Source organism: Salvelinus fontinalis, unplaced genomic scaffold, assembly GCF_029448725.1.
Source record: "Salvelinus fontinalis isolate EN_2023a unplaced genomic scaffold, ASM2944872v1 scaffold_1248, whole genome shotgun sequence".
Taxonomy (NCBI): Eukaryota; Metazoa; Chordata; class Actinopteri; order Salmoniformes; family Salmonidae; genus Salvelinus; species Salvelinus fontinalis.
This window is the reverse complement of record NW_026601457.1, coordinates 32607-49157: the sequence shown is the minus strand read 5'-3', so window position 1 is coordinate 49157 and position 16551 is coordinate 32607. Positions and strand designations below refer to the sequence as shown.

General features: G+C 41.1%; 1 protein-coding gene across 2 annotated transcripts; it reads right to left on the bottom strand.

Moving 5' to 3' along the window:
- Positions 1-5086: 5086 nt before the first annotated feature.
- On the bottom strand, positions 5087-15723 carry LOC129848872 (zinc finger protein 271-like). Of its 2 annotated transcripts, none has more exons than XM_055915967.1 (3): positions 15477-15723; positions 13148-13353; positions 5087-11241 (listed from the first exon to the last, which is right to left on the bottom strand). In XM_055915967.1, the coding sequence occupies exons 2-3, from the start codon at positions 13335-13337 to the stop codon at positions 9626-9628; spliced, it is 1806 nt and encodes a 601-aa protein (XP_055771942.1). In that variant the 5' UTR covers positions 13338-13353; positions 15477-15723; the 3' UTR covers positions 5087-9625. The 2 variants fall into 2 exon arrangements, with proteins under 2 accessions (XP_055771942.1, XP_055771943.1); XM_055915968.1 differs by having other exon boundaries at positions 13148-13343.
- Between the last annotated feature and the right edge of the window lie 828 nt (positions 15724-16551).

Below are 16551 nucleotides of genomic sequence, written 5' to 3'. Positions count from 1 at the left end.
GTTGCAAACTAATTTGCCAGAATTGTACATAATTATGACATAAGATTGAAGGTTGTGCAATGTTACAGCAATATTTAGGCGTATGGATGCCACCCGTTAGATAAAATACAGAACGGTTCCATATTTCACTGAAAGAATAAAAAAACTGATAAAAAAAATACACCCTATTGAACAGCTGGGACTGTGAAGCAACAATCATAGACACGTAACACATGGATTTTGTGTTGTAGATATGTGGTAGTGGAGTAGAGGCCTGAGGGCACACGCTTAATATGTTGTGAAAACTCTTATGAATGTTTTGTAATATTTTTAAAATGTATAACTGCCTTCATTTTGCTGGACCTCAGAATGGGGATCCATAATAAATACAAATTTGTCTAAATATTCAGAAATAACTTGAAGCTTGATATTGGCATGGTCTAATTTGACTCAACAACCAAAAACACACATATAAGTGTAGATGTCTTAATGTACCAGAAAATCAACTAATGTTGTTTATCAAAATTAGCTGGTTAATTCAATGATCTTGATTTGTATAACACAAAGATTATGTTGTTAGCCTGAATTTACCGGAGTCAACAGAGTCACTGTTTCCGTCCTCACTCTCTCCCTCCTCTTTGACAATCACATTGAGTTCCAGTGTTTGACTGCAGTCCCCCAGCTTCACTGACACCATCTCTGGATCCTGTTGTGAGCTTGTATGGGCCGGAACACCACAACCAGAACCTGGTTCAGACATGGTCGGCTAGAGGTGGATCTAAAAGAGGAGACCCAACGAGTTCAGGGGGATTTTCACTAACCTTGATCGTGGGATAGTTCCAAAAATATATATGTAGCTAAAATAGCCAACAACTCATCCCATCTAACAGGGATTAACACAAACCGGTAGCCAATTAGTTTAGCAACGGTTGGTCAAGATAATTTAGCTAGCTAACTACCTAGCCAACCGCCCTCTAGCTTATTCCTAACTAGACATTTTACTCACAATGCAACGATAGCTGGCTAAGTATAAAATAAAGACACACTTCAACTCTCACTGAATTTAGTTAGCTAGCTACACAAACGGGTTGGATTGGAGTGTTGTTCTAGCTAGTTTGGATAACAACAAAGCCAGGCCGCGGCAACCACTAATGATTCATGGAATGCGTTAGTTTACAGACTAAATTTACGAGCTCACATTTAAAATGTTAACAGTAAGCTACCTGATATTAATTTCCTTAAGCTACTTGTTTGGTTGATGAAATCCAGTGAGAGCGCAAGCAGAATCAATCATCCACCTGCCGACATCAGCGTCTCGTCAGCAACATTAATTAAGTACTTCCGGGTCACGGAATTTCGGAAACTTTCAAAAATAAAAGTCCCCCATGTAATAGTAGAAAAGTGTCAATAACCTGTATTTAGTCATGATATAGAAAAAAAAGTGTAGACGCTAGGGATGGGGGAAAAGTGTGACACCCATCAGGTCCCCGAGGACTGGAATTGCCCAGGCCTGGTATATGAAATACATATTGGCTGGTAGAGGAAAAACTATTCTAGGTGCTGCACTAGGGAATACTCAGTAGGGTCTGTAGAATACCATTTCATGGGAGACTAAATTATATGGCTTGTTGCTGGCCTTTTACTCCACTCAATCCATTGTACAAAACATTAGGAACACCTGATCTTTCCATGACATAGACTGGTGAAATAAATCCAGGTGAAATTTGACACGTGTAACCTTTATTTAACTAGGCAAGTCAGTTAAGAACAAATTCTTAATTTTCAATGACGGCCTACATAGACTGGTGAAATAAATCCAGGTGAAACCTATGAACCCTTATTGATGTCACTCGTTAAATCCACTTCAATCATTGTAGATGAAGGGGAGGAGACGGGTTAAAGAAGGAATTTGATGCCTTGAGACAATTGAGACATGGATTGTGTACAGAGCATTCGGAAAGGTATTCAGACCCCTTGACTTTTCCCACATCAATTTACACACTATACCCCATAATGACAAAGCAAAAACAGGTTTCTAGAAAATTTTGCACATTTATTACAACTAATAAACCTAAATAATACATTTACATAAGTATTCAGACCATTTACTCAGTACTTTGTTGAAGCATTTTTGGCAGCGATTACAGCCTGGAGTCTTCTTGGGTAAGACGCTACAAGCTTGGCACACCTGTATTTTGGGAGTTTCTCACATTCTTCTCTGCAGATCCTCTCAAGCTCTGTCAGGTTGGATGGGGAGCGTTGCTGCACAGCTATTTTCAGGTCTCTCCAGAGATGGTCGATCGGGTTCAAGTCCGGGCTCTAGCTGGGCTACTCAAGGACATTCAGAGTCTTGTCCCGAAGCCACTCCTGCTTTGTCTTGGCTGTGTGCTTAGGGTCGTTGTCCAGTTGGAAGGTGAACCTTCAACCCCAGGCTGAAGTCCTGAGTGATCTGGAGCAGGTTTTCATTAAGGATCTCTCTATACATTGCTCCGTTCATCTTTCCCTCGATCCTGACTAGTCTCCCAGTCCCTGCCGCTGACAAACACCCCCACAGCATGATGCTGCCACCACCATGCTTCACCGTAGGGATGCTGCCAGGTTTCCTCCAGATGTGACGATTGGCATTCAGGCCAAATAGTTCAATCTTGGTTTCATCAGACCAGAAAATCTTGTTTCTCATGGTCTGAGAGTCCTTTAGGTGCCATTTGGCAAACTCCAAGTGGATTGTCATGTGCCTTTTACTGAGGAGTGGCTTCCGTCTGGCCATTCTACCATAAAGGCCTGATTGGTGGAGTGCAGCAGAGATGGTTGTCAGTTTGGCCCGGATGGCCAGCTCTAGGAAGAGTCTTGGTGGTTCCAAACTTCTTCCATTTAAGAATGATGAGGCCACTGTGTTCTTGGGGACCTTCAATGCTGCAGAAATGTTTTGGTACCCTTCCCCAGATGCATGTCTCAACAGAATCCTGTCTCGGAGCTTTATGGACAATTCCTTCGACCTCATGGCTTGTTTTTTGCTCTCTCATGCACTGTCAACTGTGGGACCTTATATAGACAGGTGTGGGCCTTTCCAAATCATGTCCAATCAATTGAATTTACAACAGGTGGACTCCAAGTTGTAGAAACATCTCAAGGATTAATATGTATGTAAATAAGCTATTTCTGTATTTTTTTTTAATACATTTGCAAAAATGTCTAAAAACCTGTTCTCGCTTTGTCATTATGGGGTATTGTGTGTAGATAAAGAATGGTCCATCACCCAAAGGACATCCAGCCAACTTCACACAACTGTGGGAAGCATTGGATTCAACATGGCTCAGCATCCCTATAGAATGCTTTCGACACCTTGTAGAGTCCATGTCCTGACAAATTGAGGCTGTTCTGAGGGCAAAAGGGGGTGCAACTCAATATTAGGAAGGTGTTCCTAATGTTCTGTACACTCAGTGTACATATGGTGTCATTTCATGGGGCACTGAATAATACAGAGTGTTGCTGGTCTGATTGTTTTTTTTTACATCATTTTAACATTATGCCCTATGCAAAGCTGCAAAAAAGTTTTCCCGCGGACTTTCATTTTGAATACAAATTCTGAAAACCCGAAGTCTTAATGTGGATAGGATACAGCTAGTGTTGCTGCCATGACCCTAATCCTGCTGACTGTGTCTGGATTAATGGAACACTGCAATAAATGTTTGTGAGTGTCATATCAGCTGTAGTAGTTGTGCATCTTTTGGCCATCTGACAGATACATCACTTTTTTAGTCTGTGGCTGAAAATAGGGAGTTTTCCCCCAGTCCCAAGTATGGGAGTTTTCCCCCAGTCCCAAGTATGGGAGTTTTCCCCAGTCCCAAGTATGGGAGTTTTCCCCCAGTCCCAAGTCTGGGAGTTTTCCCCCAGTCCCAAGTATGGTGGTTTTCCCCCAGTCCCAAGTATGGTGGTTTTCCCCCAGTCCCAAGCATGGGAGTTTTTCCCCAGTCCCAAGTATGGGAGTTTTTCCCCAGTCCCAAGTATGGGAGATTTTCCCCAGTCCCAAGTATGGGAGTTTTTCCCCAGTCCCAAGTATGGGTGTTTTCCCCCAGTCCCAAGTATGGGAGTTTTCCCCCAGTCCCAAGTATGGGAGTTTTCCCCCAGTCCCAAGTATGTTTTTTCCCCCCAGTCCCAAGTATGGGAGTTTTCCCCCAGTCCCAAGTATGGGAGTTTTCCCCCAGTCCCAAGTATGGGAGTTTTCCCCCAGTCCCAAGTATGGGAGTTTTCCCCCAGTCCCAAGTATGGGTAACTGCATAGTTGTGCTGTGTTCTTTTTGAAGAATCTCAAATCTATTTTGATTTGTTTAACACTTCTTTGGTTACTATATGATTCCATATGTATTATTTCATAGTTTTGATCTCTTCATTATTACTTTACAATGTAGAAAATAGTAAAAATAAAGAAAAACCCTGGAATGAGTAGGTGTGTCCAAACTTTTGACTGGTACTGTATGTGTGTATATATATATTTTTTTATTGTTGCCTGTTTTGCATGTTATTTTGGCATTAATACATGTCACATTTCAGTTTGCAAACAATGTAAACTAAATAAATAAAACATTGAGTTAATAAAGCCACATACAAACTTGGTCTCTTTTTTTATTTCTTGAGTGAGGCAGCTCCAAAATGCAGGCGTTTCAGCCTAGCTCAGTGCCTTCTGTGGTGGTGGGACAGCCAGCGGAAAATACGAAGCATAGGGGTTTGGTAATGTTCTCTAGTTGCTCCGTGATTGGCTCAGTGTTCTGTCACTCATGGGGACACTACGTCACCGCAAAATCTACGGGTAGAGCTCGAAAATCTAACTTTATTAAGCGTTGATCTAACTTTATTAAACGAGCACCACTCTTTACACATCACAGACATTCACCAGAGTAGCCTCTTCTCTGGGCAGATGAACGAGTAGAGAAGAGACTGTGCGTAAAGTAGATAATCCCACACAGGCCTGCAGTTTGATGTTATATTATTCCAACAATTAATGTATGGCATCTTTTATTCTTGTGATTTATCATCACCATGATACAATACTGACTTTTCATGAATAAAGACAATCTACCAACATCATCCACCTTCAATGAAGAAGAAGATTACAGTTTGTTAGCATTTATTATTTAATTAATGGATACTTTACAATATTCTAAACAAGGGGTTGGAACCAGTTCAGGGAACAGAAAAGAAAACCGGAATTTCAAGGAACAGAACCAGAACTGACAACAAAAGGGATCTATACTGTTCCGGAACAGAACAGTTATTTTAAAAGCATGGGAACTGGTTAATAATGTTATTTTACATTCCAGGCATTTTTTTCCAGTCCCTATGCACTCAGAAATGTATTCCAGTGTCTGCCTGCTGAAACTCTTTGCCAGTGTGTGTGTAGGCTACATTCCCCCTCCCCTCCCACCGAAGCATGCATAGTCTACTGTAGCTACTGACATTACAGGCGTGATTCAGACATTACGGAGAGAGAGGTTTAATTAGAGATCATTAATCAACTATTTCAATGCTAGTTAAGGATACTATAGTTATCACGTTTCACATTGGATTCATTAACTACAAAAAAGGTAAGACGTGTTTTTATTTTAATTCTGGTGCGGCTCTGCACACACAAGCTTGTTAGCTAGCTAGCTTGTTAGATAGCTAGCTTGTTAGATAGCTAGCTTGTTAGATAGCTAGCTGGTCTAGATAGCTAGCTTGTTAGCTAGCTAGCTGGTCTCGATTTCCAAAACTCTAGGAGTTCTGTACTGTAATAGAACTGAGAGTCATGATTAAGGGATAGTTCTGGTCCAACGTTAGTTAAAGCCATCTCTCTGAAGTTCAAAGATATTCAAAGCTTCATCATAGAAGCCGCTCCTCCGTAGGTATACTTCCGTGGGCCTAATTCAGATAATACACGTCATAACAACAAGATGCCCAGCACGTCATGGTTCGAACCGGTTCAGAACTTTACTTTGCTGGAATGGAACAAAAAAACAATAACGGTTCTGTTCAGAACAAAATGATTGGAAAATACTTTCAGGTTCAAAACCCTGTTTTAAACACCGGTTCCATCCAGATCATGAAATAACAATAGACTTGATGTCAATACAAACCAGCCCTTCTACTGAGTTTAATCATGTATAAAAAATATCCACAACTGAATTCTACTGGAGTCTATGGACTTATTTTGTATTCAATAGAATAGCCCATAGGGCCCATGGACAAATGTATTGCACTACAAAATAGGGTGCATGGTCAAAAGTAGTGCACTACAGAATAGGGCCCATGGTCAAATGTAGTGCACTACAGAATATGGCCCATGGTCAAATGTAGTGCACTACAGAATAAGGCCCATGGTCAAATGTAGTGCACTACAGAATAGGGTGCATGGTCAAAAGTAGTGCACTATATTTGTCTATGGGCCCTATTCTATAGTGCACTACTTTTTTTCTACAGAGGGAATAGTGCGCCATTTGGGACATTCAGCCCCAGTATATAATATATATAGACTCAGACCCAGTATATACTATATATAGACTCAGACCCAGTATATACTATATATAGACTCAGCCCTAGTACAGTGGGGCAAAAAAGTATTTAGTCAGCCACCAATTGTGCAAGTTCTCCCAATTAAAAAAATGAGAGAGGCCTGTACTTGTACACTTCAACTGTGACAGACAAAATGAGAAAAAAAATCCAGAAAATCACATTGTAGGATTTTTTATGAATTTATTTGCAAATTATGGTGGAAAATAAGTATTTGGTCAATAACAAAAGTTTATCTCAATACTTTGTTATATACTCTTTGTTGGCAATGACAGAGGTCAAACGTTTTCTGTAAGTCTTCACAAGGTTTTCACACACTGTTGCTGGTATTTTGGCCCATTCCTCCATGCAGATGTTTTGGGGCTGTTGCTGGGAAACATGGACTTTCAACTCCCTCCAAAGATTTTCTATGGGGTTGAGATCTGGAGACTGGCTAGGCCACTCCAGGACCTTGAAATGCTTCTTACGAAGCCACTCCTTCGTTGCCCGGGCGGTGTGTTTGGGATCATTGTCATGCTGAAAGACCCAGCCACGTTTCATCTTCAATGCCCTTGCTGATGGAAGGAGGTTTTCACTCAAAATCTCACGATACATGGCCCCATTCATTCTTTCCTTTACACGGATCAGTCGTCCTGGTCCCTTTGCAGAAAAACAGCCCCAAAGCATGATGTTTCCACCCCCATGCTTCACAGTAGGTATGGTGTTCTTTGGATGCAACTCAGCATTCTTTGTCCTCCAAAACACGACGAGTTGAGTTTTTACCAAAAGTTCTATTTTGGTTTCATCTGACCATATGACATTCTCCCAATCTTCTTCTGGATCATCCAAATGCTCTCTAGCAAACTTCAGACGGGCTTGGACATGTACTGGTTTAAGCAGGGGGACACGTCTGGCACTGCAGGATTTGAGTCCCTGGCGGCGTAGTGTGTTACTGATGGTAGGCTTTGTTACTTTGGTCCCAGCTCTCTGCAGGTCATTCACTAGATCCCCCCGTGTGGTTCTGGGATTTTTGCTCACCGTTCTTGTGATCATTTTGACCCCACGGGGTGAGATCTTGCGTGGAGCCCCAGATCGAGGGAGATTATCAGTATGTCTTCCATTTCCTAATAATTGCTCCCACAGTTGATTTCTTCAAACCAAGCTGCTTACCCAGATTCAGTCTTCCCAGCCTGGTGCAGGTCTACAATTTTGTTTCTGGTGTCCTTTGACAGCTCTTTGGTCTTGGCCATAGTGGAGTTTGGAGTGTGACTGTTTGAGGTTGTGGACAGGTGTCTTTTATACTGATAACAAGTTCAAACAGGTGCCATTAATATAGGTAACGAGTGGAGGACAGAGGAGCCTCTTAAAGAAGAAGTTACAGGTCTGTGAGAGCCAGAAATCTTGCTTGTTTGTAGGTGACCAAATACTTATCTTCCACCATAATTTGCAAATAAATTCATAAAAAATCCTACAATGTGATTTTCTGGATTTTTTTTCTCATTTTGTCTGTCATAGTTGAAGTGTACCTATGATGAAAATTACAGGCCTCATCTTTTTAAGTGGGAGAACTTGCACAATTGGTGGCTGACTAAATACTTTTTTGCCCCACTGTATATACTACATACAGACTCAGCCCCAGTATTCAGCTCAAGTCAAATATAGATTATGCTACTGTGAACTGTTTTACATTTAAATGTTAGTCGTGTACATGAGCATAAGTACCTTTAAAGGGACATTTCAAAAAACATTCTACTACATATTCATCATCTCCAGCACCACCCCAAAATCAACATATGTGAAAATTATAAAAAAAGATAAAGGAAGATATTTTTGTAACCAATGTTGTGGTAACCGATGTAGTGTATGTGGACACCTGCTCGTCAAACATCTCATTACAAAATCATGGTCAAATGTAGTGCACTATATCCAGGTCGTATAATTCCATCCAGGTCGGGAGGAGGTCAGGAGGAGGAGTCAACCAATGAATTATAGTCCTGAGCTAACATTCCATAACTGCAGGTAGCAGTAAATCACCAACTTTGGCTTTGTACCTCTTCAGTCTGTACACACTGCAGTACATTAGGTGGTATCCTGTTCAGACTGTACACACTGCAGTACATTAGGTGGTGGTATCCTGTTCAGACTGTACACACTGCAGTACATTAGGTGGTATCCTGTTCAGACTGTACACACTGCAGTACATTAGGTGGTATCCTGTTCAGTCTGTACACACTGCAGCACATTAGGTGGTGGTATCCTGTTCAGACTGTACACACTGCAGCACATTAGGTGGTATCCTGTTCAGACTGTACACACTGCAGCACATTAGGTGGTATCCTGTTCAGACTGTACACACTGCAGCACATTAGGTGGTATCCTGTTCAGACTATTCACACTGCAGTACATTAGGTGGTGGTATCCTGTTCAGTCTGTACACAGTGCAGCACATTAGGTGGTGGTATCCTGTTCAGACTGTACACACTGCAGCACATTAGGTGGTATCCTGTTCAGTCTGTACACACTGCAGCACATTAGGTGGTGGTATCCTGTTCAGACTGTACACACTGCAGCACATTAGGTGGTGGTATCCTGTTCAGACTGTACACACTGCAGCACATTAGGTGGTGGTATCCTGTTCAGACTGTACACACTGCAGCACATTAGGGGGTGGTATCTTGTTCAGTCTATTCACACTGCAGTACATTAGGTGGTGGTATCCTGTTCAGAAGTAATTCATAAAATAAATGATGCTTGGGTCAAGGCCAGGAACACAGGCTTAGGCCCGGACAGGCAACCTGGTTTACAATGAGACATGTATTGTTAATGTAAACCAATCAGGCTTTAGGCCTGGGCATAGCACTATTACAGCAACCACTATAGTTGTTAATGATCTTGTCTCGATCTCATCTAAATACGGATGATACTATTACGTTACGGAATTACCCCGACTGCTGACCTGGCTGTGACAAGGCTACAGTCGGATTTTACAGTTGTGCAGGAAAGCCCTTACTGATTTAAAACTCAAATGGTGCTGCCCATGACCATGCTGTCACAGAAGATGCAATTGCAAGGATAGGTGTGAATTTCAATACCTGTAGAGTTGCTTATGTATCCTCACTTCACCTTTATTTCACGTCATTCTCCTCTCCCCCAACTTCTTTCTTTTCTCCCTCCTCCTCCTCCTCCTCTTCCTTGACAATCACATTGAAAGCACAGGCAGGCTCCCCTCCAATATGTATTTTCTCATGACTTTTAAGACTTCTTAGCTGAGTGAAACCCCCCCCACAATGAGAGCAGTGGTAAAGCTTCTCGCCTGTATGTACTCTCTGGTGTTTCTTAAGGTTTCCTGGCTGACTGAAACTCTTACCGCAAAGAGAGCAGTGGTAAGGCTTTTCCCCTGTATGTATTCTCTGATGTTTCTTAAGGTTTCCTGGCTGACTGAAACTCTTATCGCAAAGAGAGCAGTGGTAAGGCTTCTCCCCTGTATGTGTTCTCTGGTGTTCCTTAAGGCTTCCTGAATAATTAAAGCTCTTCTCACATTGGGTGCAGTGGTAAGGCTTCTTTCCACTATGTACTTTGCCATGTCGCTTAAGGTTTACCTTCTCACTGAAACCCCTCCCACATTGTGAGCAGTGATAAGGCTTCTCTCCAGTGTGTACTCTTTGATGATTCTTTAGATTACTTGAGGAACGGAAACTCTTGCCACATTGATGGCATGGGTAACGACCACGACCAGATAGTCTTGATGTATCTGGGTCACCTACACTACTATTGTCCTCCTCTTCCTCAACTTCTCGCTTTTCCTCCTCTTTGATTTCCCTCTCACTCCCCTCCTCTTTGACAATCACATTTAAAGCACAGACAGGCTTCCCTCCATTGTGTATTCTCTGATGGCTTTTAAGACGTAGTAGCTGAGTGAATCCCTCCCCACACTCAGAGCAGTGGTAAGGCTTTTCTCCTGTGTGTACTTTTTGATGATTCTGTAGATTACTTGAGGAACGGAAACTCTTTCCACATTGATGGCAGGGGTAAAGACTACAACCAGGTAATGGTGATGTATCTGGGTCAACTATACCACTATTGTCCTCTTCAACTTCTCGCTTTTCCTCCTCTTTGATTTCCCTCTCAACCTCCTCCTCTTTGACAATCACCTTTATAGCACAGACAGGCTTCCCTCCAATGTGTATCCTCTGATGACTTTTAAGACGCCTGAGCTGAGTGAATCCCTCCCCACACTGAGAACAGTGGTACGGCTTCTCTCCACTGTGTGATCTCTGATGACTCTTTAGGTCTCCTGCGAAACGAAAATTCTTTCCACACTGTGAGCAGTGGTAAGGTTTCTCCCCTGTATGAATTCTCTGATGTTTCTTAAGGCTTCCTGGCTGACTGAAATACTTCCTGCAAAGAGTGCAGTGGTAAGGTTTCTCCCCTGTATGTACTCTTTGATGTTCCTTAAGGCTTCCAGAATGATTGAAGCTCTTCCCACATTGGGTGCAGTGGTAAGGCTTCTCTCCACTATGTACTCTCTCGTGTCTCTTAAGGTTTACTTTCTCACTGAAACTCTTCTCACATGCAGAGCAGTGAAAAGGTTTTTCTCCAGTGTGAACTCTTTGATGATTCTTTAGAATAGTTGAGGAACTGAAACTCTTCTCACATTGAGGACACGAGTAACTCCCATGCCCAGGTAGTCTTGATGCTGTGGAACTGGACTTGTTGACGGTGTCTGGGTTGGGGATCTCCCCTGTAAGAATATGAACATATATATGGTCAGAAACTGGCAAAGAAACAAAGGCTTTAAGCTTACCAACGCAGGATTCAACATTAATTTGGATTAGAGTATTGAGACAGAGTATTGAGATAAATACTTTGCAAGGGGCTTGTTGCATAGCATCACACATAGATAATGTCATTGTGAAATTACAATGCATTGCCAAATGGTCAGTGGACACTCGCCTTCCCTCTTACACATACAGAGGCCCGAGGGGTATAATACAAAGCAGAATCAATGAGTTAGCCAGCTAGCTTGCCTAAATATTCAGAAATATATATATTGTTTGAAAGATTAACTTGAAATTGGCATGGTCTAATTGACTTAACCTCTACAGAGTACCTAACCCGGATCCGGGAGCACCCCCCACACCCCCCACACTGATTAGCATCGCTAGCATAGCGTCACAATTAAATAGTAGCATCTAAATATCATTAAATCACAAGTCCAAGACACCCAATGAAAGACACAGATCTTGTGAATAAAACCACCATTTCAGATTTTTTAAATGTTTAACAGGGAAGACACAATATGTAAATCTATTAGCTAAACACGTTAGCAAAATGACACCATTTTCTTACTCCAACAGTTTCTTACTCCATCAGGTGCTATCACCAATTCGGCTAAACTAAGATATTGATAGCCACTAACCAACAAAAAAATTCTTAAGATGACAGTCTGATAACATATTTATGGTATAGCATAGTTTTTTTTTTTTAAATGTGCATTTTTCAGGTATAAATCACAGTTCTACATTGCAGCTGCAATCTGATATAGTGCTGATGCAGCTAGAACAATTACAGAGACCAACGTTATATAACTAATTACTTGTCTTAAAACATTTCAGAAAAAATACACAGCGTACAGACATTGAAAGCCCAACATCTGGTGAATCCAAACAATATTTCAGATTTTTTAAATGTTTTATAGCGAAATTAGCATAACTAGCTAATTAGCATAACCAGGCCAGCCAAAACCAGCTGGACGCGCGCGACCAGTTCACATGCACGACAGATATATGAAATAACATCGTAAATTGGGTCTTACTATTGCTGGTCTTTCATCAGAATGTTGATCAAGGTGTCCTTAGTCCTGATGAGTCGTTCAATCCATTCACAATGGCAACTTCCCCTCTTCATTTAGCCTGGGTACTGGTCGACTGGCACGGTCCATGTCCAAAGTTAAAAAACTCAAAGAATGGAACACGGCAAAACTCCCGAAAAAATTCTAATAATCTGATTAAACTATATTGAAAAAACATACATTACGGTGATATGGTCACATGTATCAAACAAACTTCGACACGGAGATAGTTTTCATCCGTAACGTCAGCATAACAAAAGACAATGCCACCTCTGAAAACGCGCATCTCAGAAACCGGAAGTTGTCGGTCACGCTAAAGAAATAGATCTTATTTCACGTCAGTACAAGATAAACAAAAACTTTCTCCTCTGACGTCTTCCAGACACCCAGAGGAAGAAGAAGGAAGTGTCATTCGGGTCATAGGTCGCGTGACCATATATAGGCAGAGCTTTGAAGCGAGCATACACATCTTGCAATCTTTTTCTGGCTCAGGGAAAGTGCTGTGAAATGACCTGTGTTTGACTCAGAGACTCAATTGGAACGGTTTTAGAAACCATAGCTTGTTTTCTATCCAATGCTATATGGTTATATGCATATAGTAACAGCAATAATTGAATAAGAGGCAGTTTAGTCTGTAGAGGCAATTATGCTAATGTGAAACAGCACCCCCTGTATTCTCAAGAAGTTAACAACCAAAAACATATCTAAGTTTACATTTCTTAATGAACCAGAAAATCAATAGCTATTTTGGGTTGTTCAACTCTCTGAACCAAAGAGGATTTTAGCCTGAATTTACCTGAGTCAACAGAGTCCTTGTCCTCCTCTCGCTCCCCCTCATTGATTTCTCTCTCCTCCTCCTCCTCTTTGACAATCACATTGAGTTCCACTGTTTGACTGCAGTCCCCCAGCTTCACTGACAGCAACTCTGGACCCCGCTGTGAGCTTCTCTGGGCTGGAACACCACAACCAGAACCTGGTTCAGACATGGTAGGCTGGATAAATCTAAAAGAGGAGACCCAAAGAGTTCAAGGTGATTTTCACAAACCTATGTCGTGGTATAGCTCCAGAAAAGACAGCAAAAATGTATCTAAGCTAGCTGACCACACATCCCGTCCAGCAGGAAACCCTTTTCCATAAAATAAATATAGGATTGACGACAACAGTCAGTCAGATAAGGCCATAAGTGAAGAAAAACACTGGCTGTTGAGTACAAACATTCAGTTCAAATTCATTACTAATATATGATACACTCAGTGATTGAAATTACCACCCCATCCTCAGGAGCCTATTCAAACATTCGCCTATAGGCTATAAGAAACACAAGCATTTTCTTGTGTTAGAATTAGGGGCAATTCCAAGGTAACAGAGTGATGTAGACACAGAGTTGTCACTTTAAAATGTATGAAAAACCAATGAATAAAGTTAAACAAACCATACAACTCCATGGAGCACAAGGACTATTTTGAACATGTGTATTCTTATTCCATTCCTTTACTTAGATTTTAGATGTGTGTGTATTGGGTAGTTGTTATGGATTAATTGTTAGATTACTTGTTAGATATTACTGCACTGTCGGAACTGCAAGCACAAGCATTTCGCTACACTTGCATTAACATTTGCTAACCATGTGCATGTGACCAATAACATTTGATTTGATCCATCTCGCTCCGTTGAATACAGGCGGTTGGCGTCAACAACCCTCATCAAATATTCAAAAAATGATTACAATAATGAGATGTATCAACCAATTCAAAGAAAGGATAGGCGGGAGCTAGACAGCCCACCGGGCAGCTTTGTGGACAACTACTCCCATTATTAGGGCGGAGAGACATGCATCTTGTCAGTATATCCATATATCTATGACGGAACTCTTATTCTGAAGGATTCCAAAAGATCCTTGACCCGGAAGTACTTCCTTATTCTTGCCTGTTTCACAACTGTATTTTATTATTTTGATGGAATTTTGCTTCTGATGTCGCTACAAGTTATGTCGATATTCCTTCTTAATTTGCTTGAAAAAGCGTTACGCCTTGATCACACCGACAGCATTATTGTATTTTGGTACAACCAGAAGTACATTCATTCATTTCCAATGGGACAATGTGCTTGCTTTACAGCATTGCTTTGCATAGCCAGTGCATTCTTTGAATCGATCGAAAGTAAATATAAAAGTGTATTCCTGGATTACTGTAGGTGTGTTCGAAGCATTGGGATTCGACGTTTGCATAAACTGGTAGCTGGTGTTGTGCCGAAAATCTCCCCCCTGCCAGAATCCCCCCCTTCGCGTGAACGCGCACGCACTCAAATCTTCATTGCTGCGATTTGCTTCCTTGTTGAGATTTCTGATCACGTTTACTCCCTCTCTGTTTAATATAACACACATACAATAATTATTAATTTCGGTTGCATATCCTGACGCGAAGTTTGTTCTATATAAAGTATTTTGGTGGCTCATGTTGACCAGTAGTGTTTGCCACTGGAAGTATTTGACTCTAGACAGAAAATTAAGGAAATTATAAGGGGGGGGGGGGGGGGGGTTCAGCGAGGCTATTTTCTTTTCGGCAGGCAAGAAAATGTAGAATTGCGTGCGTGCACGTTCACGCATTAGGGGGGGGGGGGGGCTGAATTCTGTCAGGGGGGTGATTTTCGGCACAACACCTGTTAACGTTAGTTTAGCAACGGTTAGTCCTGCTAATTTTGCTAGCTGGTTACCTAAATAGCTAAACCAAACATCTCTGTTTTATTTATTTAACTAGGCAAATCAGTTAACAAATTCTTATCTGCAATGACGGCCTACCAAAAGGCCTGTGGCTAAACAAGGAGCAGCCGGTTAGCTAATTCCTCGCAACAGTCATTTTACGCACGATGACACGACAGCTGGCTACCTATGAAATAAAAGTTACACTTCAACCGTGGACCCTGAAATAAAGTTAGCATGTTAGCTAGCTAGCTACACAAACGGGTTGGACGGGAGATGTGTTGCTAGCTAGCTAACGGCTAGCTAGCTAGGATAACAACAAAGCCAGGCCGCGGCAATAACTTCCGTTTCATCATTGAATGCGTTGGTTTACAGACCGTGCTACAAGCATCATTAAAACAAATAATAATAATTAACAATAGGTTACCTGGAACTGATTTCCTGTAGCTAATTGTTTGGCTGAAAATAACTTTAGGAAATGGTGAGGTCTCGTAAAGGAAGCGGGAAAAACGTATCCACTTTCCGAGTGAGTTTGGATTATGAGATGCTGCAGGAAATTTTCGTGAGCGTCGTATCAGCGTAGTCATTGTGCATGTTTTACTGGCCTGTGATGGAAAGAAGTCAGGCAAAACAAACGAAAATAGATATTTCAACCAAAACAAGAGAGCTATCATTATATTTATATCAGCAGTGTGATGTTATATTATTACAACAGTGTATAGCATCTGTTATCCTTTATTATCATGTTACTATCAAATCCATTGTATGGGTCACACATGGTTAGCAGATGTTAATGCCAGTGTAGCGAAATGCTTGGCTTCTAGTTCCGACAGTGCAGTAATATCTAACAAGCAATCTAACAATTCCACAACAACTACCCAATACACACAAATCTAAAGGGATGGAATAAGAATATGTACATATAAATATATGGATGAACGATGACCGGGAGGCATAGGCAAGATGCAATAGATTGTATAAAATACAGTATATACATATGAGATGAGCAATGTAAGATATGTAAACATTAAAGTGGCATTATTTAAAGTGACTATACTGACATCAATAAAGACAATCTACCAACATAATACAGGATTTCGCGACATTCTTTCTGATGTCTACTTCCGAAAATGTTTGATATTGTGGAAGCTTTTCGGAAATTCTGAGAAACATTTTGCAATGTTTTTTTTCTCACGTTAATTTCATATAAAGCAATAAAAAGTCATATGTGATCAGTTTTATGAAGATTTTAAGCAGAATGCATAATACAAAAACAATTAGAAACATTTAAAGTACTCAAACTTTCCTGAACAAACAGCTCTTTTTCTGAACAAAAAATGGGATGGAAGCTCAGAGTTCCAACATAACAAAATGCCCCCATAATCTGTAGGTACTAAAACATATGAAACTAGGACAAAAGAAACACCTGGGGTTCAATCTGCAATTAAGACATATATTAAGACATATATCTCAAGTTCATCTTCCATGAAAACAGTTTGAGT